Here is a 13,840-nt window from a genome sequence, read left to right as displayed (position 1 = left end):
TGTGAATTTTGGTATGCATATTGAAAATATGACTGATCATGCCAAAAAACTGGTCTTTATTTATGATCGGGTTGTATAAAGCCATTATCATAGTTGTTTGGCTCTTCTTTAAATCATAACAGAAAGTCACCCAAATGGCCAAAAAAGTTTACATACCCTGGAATGTTTTATCTCAGTACAGACACACAAGGTGACACAGAAGTTAAAATGGCAATTAAACTGTTAAATTTCCCACATCTGTGGCTTCCTAAATTGCAATTAGTGTGTGTATATTTAGACAATGAATTTGTTAGCCCTCATGCGGATGCACTGAGCAGGCTAGATACTGAGCCATGTGGAGCACAAAAGAACTGCCAAAAGACCAGCATAACAAGGTAATGGAACTTTATAAAGATAGGATATAAAAAGATATCCAAAGCCTTAAATAGGCCAGTCAGTACTGTTCAATCACTTAAGTGGAAAATTTGAGAATCTCTTGAATCCAAGTCAAGGTCGGGTAGACCAAGAAAGATCGCAGTCAACTGCCAGAAGAACTTTTCGGGATACAAAGAAAAATCCACAGAACCTCAGGTGAAATAAAGGCTGCTCTAGAGAAAAAAAAAAATACAATTATGTAAGAAAAGAAATATGTTTTTATTTATTACAGGTACTTTTATAGCGACAGCAATTTACACAGCGCTTTTTAATATATTGTACATTCACATCAGTCCCTAACCCTCAAGAAGCGTACAATATAAGGTCCCTAACTCACATTCATACATGCACATACTAGAGTCAATTTAGACAAGAGCCAATTAACCTACCAGTAGGTCTTTTGGAGCGTGGGAAGAAACAGGAATACCCGGAGGAAACCCACACAGGCACAGGAAGAACTCCAGTGCTGTGGTTGGCATTTAACCACTGTTTTGCCTGCTCACTCTGGTTATAGTATATTACTTGTTAAAGAAAACATGATATACTATAACTAATTCTCCAAGGGTATGCAAACTTAAGAACACAACTGTACATAGCATCTGTGGTCAGTAGGACAAAATAGTGCCCCATTTATATAACTAAAATGAATTTTGCCTCATTTGTGTCAGTGGGAGGAACGGTACCCCATATCAGTTGGAGGAAATGTGCCCCAAGGGCCAGAAAAAAAGCTGCATCCGGCCCGCAGTTTGGAAACTTGTCTATTGCACTTAGCAACAGTGGAGTGAGAAGAAGCCCCTGCAGGAACCCTTAGGATACATGTATAGAGATGCTGAGTGTCTACAAGAGGATGTAGTCTAGAGGTAGATTCAACGCATGGTACCACGTCAACACAGTGGAGCCAAATATCCTTGAGAGATTTCAGAGTAGGACAATATCCTGGTTGAGGCCATTAGGCGGAAGGCACTTTATAGAGAAGATAGGCTTTAGGCCTCAGGACAACCTTGTCGTTGTATAGCATTAGAAAGGCTGCCAACTCAAATGACCCTCCATGAAGAGGTGGGAGTATCAAGAAAGGCTACCAAATCTAGTGCAGCTACCCCTTCCTGCCGCTAGCCATGCAACCAAAAAGGGTCAGTCAGAGCCCTGTAATTTAACTTTAGGGGGAGCAAAAGCTAGGATAAAAATGCAAAAGCATGGTGAAAATAAGGAAAAAGCCCAACTCACCAGAGAATAAATCCTCAAAAAGGCCTTGAAGTTCCCAACAGGCACACAAGGGAAAACAGAAAAAGGGGACAGGGTTCCACCAGACAGGTGCACCACGACCCTGGACACGGCTGCCGCACACACTGCACACATGTAAATTGCCTTTAACAGAGCTCATTGCCAAAGAATACATCAAAGGCAAGCCCTGACTATCCTCAGCAGGTTCCAAGTAAGCCTTCCATGGCAACACAGAGCTGCAAAATAAGCCCTTTCTGGTCCTACAACACTGAAGAAACTTACAAGACAAAGAATTTTGATAAAAGAAAAAATAGGTTTTTATTCTTTCAGAGTGAAGATGTCCATTCTTCTAGGACATGAAGAGGGAGGGGGAAAAAAAAAAAAAAACCCACACACAAGACTAGGAGTTGGCAGTTCTCTCCTGGGCTGTCCTTGCAGCTTTGCCAGTGTCTAATCTCCTGAAGGCCGCAACATAACCTAACAAACCTCAATACTTTATACAGGGCATCTTAAAATTATATCTGAACTTAAAGGGGAAAAAAGAAAAAAAAAAAAAAAAATGTAATATATTGCAGTTACCAGCCTTAGCTGTTGGTGGCTGCATTATTTTGTATATGATGCTACGAGTAAGGCTTTGGCCCAAACACGTTAGCATGTTACTGCTGTGTCCTGCCATGTAACCAATAAAGAATTGTTGTAATGGACGTTACGGAGTAGCCAGCTTCCTTGTTTTAAGGGGTGTGTTGTATTTCAAAGACAGCTGGGAATAATGTTAATAGAGAACAGGATATTATCAGATGATGAGATTTCTGACAGGATAAAACTTTTTTTGCACTTATTAAAATTACATAAAATGACGGTGTCCCTCAATGAAACAAATATACTACTTTTCTTCATCCCTTGTTACATCTCAGTGCTGCTGATCTCTTGCAGCCCTCCCTGTCTACATGCAAGCAATCAAGCGGCAGTGGAGCCACTCAAATGCTCCCACCTGACAAAAACAACCTGCTTGGCACCCGGAACTACATATCCTGTGCGTCAGGCAATACAAATTGCACATCCCTGAGGTGAAATCCCAGTACTTGCATTGTTTGCATACAAAAAAAAAAAAAAAAAAAAAGCTGTTTACCGAGATGCAGTGGCTGCACGAACACAGCCACTGCTCCCAATATGACATCCATGCGGGTGCACAGCTTCAAAACACACCCAAGGTGCACACAGATGTCACATTAGCGGCTGTGACCGTGCAGCCGATGTGTCCCACTTGAGAGCTATGGGAGTGCCGATATGGGGATGCTCAGGTGTGGTGGTGAACACAGGCCTGCATGGGCCATGGATCAAATCACCACGTGTGAACAAGGCCTAAGAAACAACTCTTTTAAATCAGAGTATACAGAAACTAGACAGACAGTATAGTTTACAGCTTTGGATTTTTCCAAAAATATAAATAACAGTTTAGGCTTACCTTCCACCTGGAAAAAAGTGCACCCATTATGGAACACAGGCCAAATCCTGAGTAACCAGCAGTCCGTTTCACAGCTAAAATCAAAATGGACAAATATTGTCAGTGTAAATACAGTCAAAAATTACAGTGCTACACAATTAGCATTTAGAGAACAGGAAAATGTAGTATTAACATGACGTTGCAGAAATGCGTACATTGCTGCATTGCCCATTAAATGCACTGGTGCGGTATGAAGGACACGTACTGCAATACACACGGCAATGCTTTTGTGCACTGGAAGAAAATAAAAAAAAAACCAAACACCACACAGTGCAGGCCTTTAAATCAACACATATATCATGCGTTGTGGTAAAGTGTGTTGTAATGGGAGCATTTACTGCAACGCCATAGTGTTAACAGGCCCTATATTACCAAAAACCTTGTTTCATTGCAGAGCATTCAGTTATTTCTTTACAGCGTCAGGTTGGTGCCTTTTTGATCATATCAAACTGCTGATTAAGGGTAGATTTACACCTGTGAATGCACCATGCCTGTGATTAAATGTGAGAATCCCAGAGGGGATTCCTGTGATTAGCTGCGAGAGGCAGTTCCATTAAAAGCAAAGGGAGGCTGCTTTTTGCAACTAATCACAGCCACTCACATGTAATCCCTCATGCAGCGATTACTTGCAAGTGATTGGCTCTAGACACGGGAACAAAATGCTGTACTGTTCATTAGTAAGAAAGCCCAATCCATTTCAGGTGGTCAAATTTAGAATCTTTGACAAGGACAGCCCGATTCTCTTAAATTTACACAAGTCGGATGGGTAAACCTTATTTATCTTTTTTACCTTCCTGAAACCCAACTTAAAATGCAGTTGAAAAAAAGTGAGTGAAACAATAATTTAAAAAATGGAAACGCTACATGATTTTCATGTGTGAAAGTGACGTTTCGCATTGGAAGTGATGTTACATTCTTTTGCTTCTGCTGTGTGATAAGACACCTAGCTAACAGGTGGGAAGCCTCACTTTCATAATAATTCACTGTGTGCGCTGCTAGTAACACGGTGTTGTGTCAGATCACTGAGCTTCAAAGGAGGGCAAATTGTTGTTGCCCAGTTAGCTGGGACCTCTGACTGAAGTTGCCAATCTATTTGCCGTGTCGCGATGTACAGCATCAAAGGTTATGACAGCATATACAGTATCCGGAAAACAGTCATCTGATAAGCAAAGTAGACATGGTTAACTAACTTAGAGGGGGGGGCTAAGCGACTCAACTATGCATGATAATATAGGAATTGGGGCAGCAGGTGCCCTGGACTGATGAGTCAAAATTTTAAATATTTGGCTGTAGCAGGAGGCAGCTTGTTCACCGAAGGGCTGGAGAGCAATACAATGAGTGCCTGCAGGCAACAGTAAAGCATGATGGGAGGTTCCTTGCAAGTTTGGGGCTGCATTTCTGCAAATTGAGTTGGAGATTTGGTCAGAACCAATGTGTGCTCATTGCTGAGAAATACAGGCAGCTAATTATCCATCATGCCATACCATCAAGGAGGCATGTGACTGGCCTCAAATTTATACTGCAGCAGGACAACAACCCCAAACATATGGCCAATGCCATTAAGAATGATCTTCAGCATAAAGTAGGAGTCCTGGAAGTGAGCCCCACAGAGCCCTGATCGCAACATCAAGTCTGTATGGGATTACATGACAGAGGAAGATCTGCAGCAGCCTACATCCACAGAAGATATGTGGTTAGTTCTCAAAGATATTTGGAACAACCCACCCGTAGAGTTCCTTCAAAAACTGTGTGCAAGTGTGCCTAGAAGAATTGATGCCATTGTGAAGGCAAATAGTGATTTGGATTTCTCTTCCGTTCATTTACGTTCCATTTTGTTAATAACAATAAACTAAAACACTTCTATTTCTGAAAGTATTCTTAAAATTTATAGAATTTTTTTCACAACTACCTAAAGCTTTTGTACAGCACTGCATCACTTGAGAACTGACTAAAAACAATGCAAGAAAAAAAAAAAAAAAAAAAACACAACAAACAGCCATGTGATGTTACCTGCAAAAGAATGTGAAGAGAGGTTTGGAAAACACTACATTAAAGTTTTATCAGTTAGTTATCAATCTGTACAATAAAACTCAGAGTGTCAGAATGCCACAGCAAATACAAACCCCTTTACATCCAGGGGTAGTTGTGACCGGACCAATCACCATTACCAAGATTTAGTTATGTATATAAATATATTTTTCTTCCCCTTGCCAACTTAAGGTAATTTTACAAAGAAAACATGTGAATGAGTGTTTAGTCTATAGAGCAAACAAGTTAGCACATCAACACATCATTTGGTTAGTTTAAGGTGGATGTTAAAACAAAATACCTAAATAGGTTTAATCCACAAAATAAAATAATTTCTATTTAATCTAAAGGAGTGCCTCCTTGGGGGCATACATATATGTGGAATGCACAAAAAATAATTTTATTTTTCTTTTTTTAAATGAATTGCTGGACTAGCTTTTCACATATTAAGATAAGAAAACACAAGATAGAAAAAAACTCCTACTAGTTCTTTTAAGACTGGCCATATGTCAAAATCAGAATAGATAGCAGATCTAGTAGGCATGAGTTTCTCCTTTCATCCCTGCTGCTGCTGGCTTTGCGACTGCTCCTCAAGTTCCAGGCCACTACAGGGTAGAGTCAGGATCCAGAACTCTAAGAACACCATTGGGCTGATACCTAACCAACAGTACTCCAATGACATGTAAATCTGTTACAACAGTGACCAGAGGTAGAACACTGGTTGTTGAGAAATCCCAATCTAAGACATCTGCAACTATTGCGTGAGAACAAGGAAGAATTTATTCAAAATTTCCAAACTGAAGGAAAATCCATCTGAAACTGGGTACCAATTGTTCTTTGCTATGGAGAAAAGGGAAGGACAGGTCTTCCTTTACATACTGGTAAAGCCCAGCATAAAAAGCGACTACAGTAGGTCCCAGTGGCCCCATTTACTGATTTGAGGACAGATTCATTTTATCTCACTGCTCGCTATTCTCTAGGTAGTCTCTGCCTACCCATTATCAGTCGGAGGCTAAAGCTGGCCACAGATGGATCGAATCTCAGCCAGTTCAGTTGGAACCAGCTGATATTTGATCTATGGGCAGGCAGGTTGTACTTGAAGGCAATCCGTCAATCAACTTCAGCACAACCAACCTATCAAGATTTTTTTTCAGATGCAATTACTGCTGGCAGCTATAGCCGCTAGTAGTATTCATTGTGCTTTGCCGGTCAGGAAGGATCCCTTACAGCATAACACGATACCTCTGAAAGGAGGGATCCCACCCGCTGTTGATTGGAGGGAAAAAAAAAAAACAATTTTCTTTCTAGCAAACTGTGGCTGCAGGAAAGAAATTTTATGAATCTATGGCCTGTCTAACAGTACATTGTTTGAGAAATACAGACAGTGTTTTGCATCTACCTATATTTTATGTACTTCTCTATGAAAAGGAATAAACACATTAAAATAGAAAAAGAAGCTATGTCAGCAATTTGAACTTGTTGTAGTAAAGTTTTCCTTAAATTACTATAAATCGGCAAATTATGGTGATTACATGATTAAGAACCAGACAGACACACTGGTTTTTAATCTTCTCTCCAGGATTCAAAGTTGCAATTTGCAGCCTGGAAAGGTTAAATCTGTATTCATCATCATTGCTCTTTACAACAAACTGTGGACCCTGAAAGCCCAGAAACCACTGGCGTTCAGTTTTCAAAGACTTCATTAGCTATTCTGGTACTTTCCGTACATCACTGCTGATCCATGAGACCTCCTAAAGTCTAATAAAAGGATGAAAGGTATGTGACTGTAATCATTCTGTAACCCAGCATGTTATAATTTGTTTTGCCTGGAAATGCTTTAACAGACCTTTTCCGCTCTGTAAAAATGCTACTTCTAGCGCTCATACTACTGTTTTCCTGAGTAACAGCCCTCTCATCAAGTGTCCTCACACAGACTTATTCCAGATCAGCTCAGCAAGAGTTACTGAGAGCAATAGATTTGGTGCCTATCAGACTACATAGCCATATTACCACACAATACACAAGTGCTTTAAACAGAGAAGTGGAGATAAAACAGTCTAGTACAGAGCTTGAATGCCTTCAGATCAGCTTAATAGTCACTGGTCAAGATCTGAATAACAGATCAGATCAAATTTCCAGGACTAGTTTTTACATGAATTCTGAGGAAGGCTTTGGTCCTGCAAGTTACTTTCTTCTATCCCATAGCAGAAGGGTTTGCTGTATATAGAAGATTCCCAAACACAAAGAAAAACAGCTACTCTGATGCCGCATCAATGTGCTTCAGGTTGAACACCATGGCCATAAATACTAGTCACCAATGCCTAAGACAAGTAGAGAGTGGGGAAAGCAAACACACACACACACGGTGGATTAGCCACATATTTGTGCCATTCTTCAAGAATAGCTCAGTTCTTTGGGGGATTAAAGCTCCATTTCGCACTCCTCTGTTCATAAGTTTCAAATATTTCTGAATCCTAGGACTAAGGACAACAACTGAGGTACCTTATCCTGTTTAATAGACAACTCCATTTGACTTTAATTTTCTATAATACCCCAGTCACATCGATCCTGACTTCACTGTAAGTTGCACGATTTGAAAGTCAGGATGTCATTGCTATTTGCAAGACATCTGACAGATGTCTAATGCAAATCGCACCAAAAGTAGTGCATGCACTAATTTTTTAAATCGGTGGCGCTCTGACCAAGTCAGAACCGCACCAATATGACCGCTGTAATTGCGACAAAGAGGGTGCGACTTGTCATGCAATTGGCAAGTCGCATGGCATGCAAATCACATGCCAAGTCACACCCAGTGTGACTGGGGTCTTAAGAGAAATATCGTAAAGGACCTTCATGAGGCACTCAGTTACATCACAGGGTCATGTCCTTATATTCCTTAGTTATATGTCTAGTCAAAGCAATCAGACAAAGCATTCCACAAGATTGCCGGTTTTATCATTAGAGAAACCCACCATCATTAAGAGTTTTAAAAGCTTCCATTGCCTTTGTCCAAATGTCAACCTGTCAATGTAGGGAATGGATGGTTTTGTGCTCCTCACATGTTGTTCATTTCTTTCACTGGTCTTGGATGCCAGCCATTTTCAAATGGCAGCTTAGCTATAAATTCTAACTTTGTGAAGCTCAAACAGTTTTTGTTTAGAGTCACAGAGGTACCGATACATTAAGAGGTAACTAACCCACTTAGGTGTCCTTTTATGACACAGAGAATAGCTGCGATTCAACGGATCTCAGCTATTCTCTGGTCATTCACAGTTTATAACACTCAGGAGATCATGTCAGCCGTTCACTGGAGATCTGTGTTCTCCCTCCAGATTCTCCAGCCCAGAGCTGGAGAATCAGAGGGACCGAAAACTAAGCAGAGATAATTTACCTCTGTTTAGTAAACTGATCTTTTACTGTAATCTCGTGAGATTATAGTAAAATGAGCCGTTTTTCAGAGTTTGTACACCGTTCTCCAGCGTTTGGAGACCGTTCTCCCTTCGTTTGGAGAACTGCTTCATAAACTGCTTCATAAACTGCATTCACAGGAGAACTGTGTTCTCCGAGAATGCCGGAGAACTGAGCAGCGATCTATTACTGCTGGTTCATAAACGGACACCTTAGTGTAAAGTGTTAACCTAGAGCTACACTAATAGTCTTGCTGCAGTTGATACTTAAAAAGCTATAATAATTACATTACTACTTTTCCTGAAGTTACTGGTCTGTACCTTCTTCCACGCGAACAATTAGATAATCAAACGATGCACTTATGGATGGTATTCCAATCACTAAACTACAGCTAAGCACCTCCTATTGTCCTCATGGACAATAGTACCAATATACACTGCTAAAAACGTTTTTACAGGAACACTTTGAAAATACAAAAGATCTCAATGGGGAAAAATATGCTAGATATCTATACTGATATGGACTGGGTGGGTAATGTGTTAGGAACGTAAGGATGCCCCATCGTTTAATGGAAATTATCAACCTACAGAGGACTGAATTCAGACACCCTGAAAATCAAAGTGAAAAAAATTATGCAGCAGGCTAGTCCATTTTGCTGAAATTTAATTGCAGCAACTCAAAAACAGTACTCAGTTTGTATGGCCCCCACGTGCTTGTATGCATGCCTGACAACGTCGGGGCATGTTCCTTACGAGACAACGGATGGTGTCCTAGGGTATTTCCTTCCAGATCTGGACCAGGGCACCACTGAGCTCAGACAGTCTGAGGTGTAACCTGGCGATGTTGGATGGACGGAAACATGACATCCCAGAAGTGTTCCATTGGATTTAGGTCAAGAGAGCGTGGGGGCAATTCAATGGTATCAATTCCTTCATCTTCCAGTAACTGCCTGCATACTTGCGCCACATGAGGCCGGGCATTGTTGTGCACCAGGAGGAACCCAGGACCCACTGCACCAGCGTAGGGTCTGACAATGGGTCCAAGGATGTCATCCCGATACCGAATGGCAGTCTGGCGGCCAGGGTGTCATTGTCTAGCCTGTAGAGGTCTGTGTCCCTCCATGGATAAGCCTCCCTAGACCATCACTGACCAACCACCAAAACGGTCATGCTGACTGATGCTACAGGCAGCATAACATTCTCCACGGCTTCTCCAGACCCTTTCACGTCAGTCACATGCTCAGGGTGAACCTGCTCTCATCTGTGAAAAACACATGGCGCAAGTGGCGTACCTGCCAATTCTGGTGTTCAATGGCAAATGCCAATCAAGCTCTATGGTGCCAGACAGTGAGCACAAGGCCCACAAGAGGACGACGGGCCCTCAAGCCACCCTCATGAAGTCTGTCTCTGATTGTTTGGTAAAAGACAACATTCACACCAGTGGCCTGCTGGAGATCATTTTGTAGGGCTCTGGCAGTGCTCCTCCAGTTCCTCCTTGCACAAAGGAGCAGATACCGGTTCTGCTGATGGGTTAAGGACCTTCTACGGCCCTGTCCAGCTCTCCTAGAGTAACTGCCTATCTCCTGGAATCTCCTCCATGCTCTTGAGACTGTGCTGGGAGACAGAGCAAACCTTCTGGCAATGGCACATATTGATGTGCCATCCTGGAGGAGTTGGACTGCCTGTGCAACCTCTGTAGGGTCCAGGTATCGCCTCATGCTAGCAGTAGTGACACTGATCCTAGCCAAATGCAAAACTAGTGAAAAACCATCAGAAAAGATGGGAGTAAGGAAAAAGGTCAGTGGCCTCCACCTATAAAACCATTCCTGTTTTGGGGGTCGTCTCATTGTTGCCCATCTAGTGCACCTGTTAATTTCATTAACATCAAAGCAGCTGAAACTGATTAACAACCTATTCTGCTATTTAACTGACCAGATCAATATCCCAGGAGTTTGATGCTATACTCTGCTCCAATAAAATTAAAGGAATAATTTTTTTAATCAGTGTATTACAGTTTAAACTCGATGCTGCACTATAAAGTGCTAAGCATCAAATCAAGCCATATGCAATCATGTGCAACCAAAATATACAATAAAAGTGCTATCATAGGCAATACTGTAAAAACACCAATAAAGTGCTAAACATTTGCTGCAATATCAATGTGCATTATTATAATGTGCATTAAATAAATGTGCAATGGAACAACTCCATATAGCCTATGTAGGATGGATTATATGGAGTTGTTCCATTGCACAGTCCTTTAATGCACCGTTACAACAGGTATTAAGCACTTTATTATAGTGTATTTTTGCAGTATTGCATATGATCACACTTCTATGCTAGTTATGTGACAAGTCTGGATTTGATCATCTGATCTCTTCTGAATGGAAAGATCACAGCCCTACTGAACTCAGCCCATGGCCTTTGCTTCTCTACAGTTTGGTCCAACCTCTGGAAAGAAATGAAAAAGCCCTATGTAGGCAATGAGGTGAAGCAATGACAGGGCTTTGAACTGTCTGCCCAGGTTGACTGACCCAGTGCAGTTACATGCCTTTCCTACACCCAGGAGTACTAGGTAGTTCTCGGCACCAAGCTGAGGACAGACACTTGCACATTATGCCAGGAGCCTATCCTGACCAAGTGAACTTTGGTTTAACTTTAAGGCAAACCAACTGCTTTGCCCACTAAGGGCAAAGAACAGGTCTGCAAAAATTCTCTAAACATGAGATTGAGGATTTTGGCACACTCCTCTTGGCAGATCCTCTCCAAGTCATTAAGGTTTGGTGGCTGATGTTTGGCAACTTGAACTTTCAACTCCCTCCACAGATTTTCAATCAGATTAAGGTCTGGAGACTGGCTAGGCCACTCCCGGACCTTAATATGCTTCTTCTTGAGCCACTCCTTTGCTGCCTTGGTCGTGTGTTTTGGGTCATTGTCATGCTGAAACACCCATCCATGACCCATTTTCATTACCCTGGCTGAGGGAAGAAGGTTCTCACCTAAGATTTGACAGTACATTGCCCCGTCCGTCATCCCTTTGATGAGGTGCAGTTGTCCTGTCCCCTTCGCAGAAAAACACCCCCAAAGCAGAAGGTTTGCACCACCATGTTTGACAGTTGGGATGGTGTTCTTGGGGTCATAGGCAGCATTCCTCCTCCTCCTCCAAACACGGCGAGTTGAGTTGATGCCAAAGAGCTCCATTTTGGTCTCAATTAACCACAACACTTTCAACCAGTCCTCCTCTGCATCATTCAGATGTTCAGGGGCAAACTTCAGACGGGCCTGGACATGTGCTTTCTTGAGCAGAGGGACCTTGCGGGCACTGCAGGATTTAAATCCTTGTCGGCGTATTGCGTTACCAATTGTTTTCTTGGCAACTGTGGTCCCAGCTGCCTGGAGATCATTGACAAGATCCTCACGTGTAGTTCTGGGATGATTCCGCACTGTTCTCATGATCACTGACACTCCACGAGGTGAGATCTTGCATGGTGCATCAGACCTAGGGAGACCGACAGTTTTGGGTTTCTTCCATTTGCAAATGATTGCACCAACTGTTGTCACCTTCTCACCAAGTTTTGTAGCCCAGTCCAGCCTTGTGTAGGTCTACAATCTTGTCCCTGACATCCTTGGAAAGCTCTTTGGTCTTTGCCATGGTGGAGAGTTTGGAATCTGATTGTTTGATTGCTCCTGTGGACAGGTGTCTTTTATACAGGTAACAAAATGAGATTAGCAGCGCTCCCTTTAAGAGACTGCTTCTAATCTCAGCTTGTTACCTGTATGAAAGACACCTGGTAGCCAGAAATCCTGCTGGATAGGGGATCAAATACTTATTTCCCTCATGAACATGCAGGATAGGTGTTTACAGTAACTGGTGAGTTTGCACGCAGTGTTAAGCGTTTCAATACTGTGCAATTTTACACCTTCCTGGCCAGGCCATTTTTCAGGTTTCAGCACTCTCACACTTTGAATGACAATTGCGCGGTCATACAACACTGTACCCAAACTAAAATTTTATCATTTTCTTCACACAACTAGAGCTTTCTTTTGGTGGTATTTAATCACCGCTGGGGTTTTTATTTTTTGCTAAATTAGCAAAAAAATACCAAAAATTTTGAAAAAAAACACACATTTTTCTTTGTTTCTGTTATAAATGTTTACAAATAAATAATTGTTCTTCATAAATTTAGGCCGAGATGTATTCTGCTACATGTCTTTGGTGAAAATAACCCAAATTAGGATGTATTTTTTAGTTTGTAGGAAAGTTATAGAGTTCACAAACTATGGTATAGATCTGAATATTGATCAGTCCTGAAGTACTGACAGCCAATCTAATTTCTTGAGGTCCAAGAATGTCAGAATAGTAAAGATATCCCCAAATGACCCCTTTTTGCAGAGTAGACAGTCCGACGTACTTCATAAGAGGCATGGCGAGTTTTTTGAAGTTGTATTTTTTTGTCATAATTTTTCGGAAAATGAATAAATTAAAAAAATTATTTTCACTATTTTTTTTTACATACTGTCACCAGTGCAGTACAGCGTCATAACTGGCATGGCGGTGAACAGGGACACTGACTGGTGACAGTATGAAAAAAATATATATTTTTTTATTATATTTAATTTTTTATTACATTAAGATTTTTTTCATATTTTACTATGACCAAAGTAGTACAATGTTACCATAGTAACATTGTACTACTTCGGGGAAGTGATCAGTATTTTTTTTTTTTTTTTTTTTTTGTGTGCTTAGCTGTGATTTGGTCACAGCTAATCACATGACATGTGCATGTGATTAGCTGTGACCATTCACAGCTAGGCACTAGTATACAATGGATGGCATCATGAATGAAGCCATCCATTGTATACAACTGTCATGTGACCTGCTGTGATTGGTCACAGCAGGTCTGCTGTGATTGGTCACAGCAGGTCACATGGTACCAGCAACGGGAGCCGGTACTCGGATCTGTCATCGGCCGTGTCCGAGGTGCACGGCCGGTGACAGATCGCACTGCTGCGCCGCTCTGCATTAGCGCAAACTGCGCATGTGCGGGAGCACGCCAAATGGCATGCACCCGGAGTGCAGAGACACTTTTGAAGCCGCCAAACGGCCATTGGCCGGGCGGCTAATGGTTAATTTTGACACCAAATGCTATTTTACTGTAGTCCTATGTTAGTCATCTGAATTGTTTTAGCCGTAGACTAAAATCTCCAGTACATTTTAGCTGACGGAAATCTAATGGGATTAGTTAAAGTGCAATGCATTATTTAA

The 13,840-nt window shown here is 41.6% G+C and overlaps 1 protein-coding gene across 7 annotated transcripts in view; it reads right to left on the bottom strand.

The window, feature by feature from the left end:
- Window positions 1–13,840, bottom strand: part of LNPK (lunapark, ER junction formation factor) — a 97,522-nt gene that overhangs the window by 63,049 nt on the left and 20,633 nt on the right. For all 7 annotated transcript variants that reach the window (XM_089690461.1, XM_089690462.1, XM_089690464.1 and 4 more), the window contains one exon: window positions 3,101–3,174. In XM_089690461.1, coding sequence (XP_089546587.1) covers window positions 3,101–3,127 — 27 coding nt within the window. In that variant the 5' untranslated portion in view covers window positions 3,128–3,174. The remainder of the gene's footprint in view (window positions 1–3,100; window positions 3,175–13,840) is intronic.

The sequence above is a fragment of the Staurois parvus genome, unplaced genomic scaffold, assembly GCF_062004578.1.
Source record: "Staurois parvus isolate SC_StPar_1 unplaced genomic scaffold, SC_StPar_1.0 ptg000530l, whole genome shotgun sequence".
Classification (NCBI taxonomy): Eukaryota; Metazoa; Chordata; class Amphibia; order Anura; family Ranidae; genus Staurois; species Staurois parvus.
The sequence above is the reverse complement of the archived record's forward strand: the minus strand, read 5'-3'. Positions and strand labels throughout refer to the sequence as shown.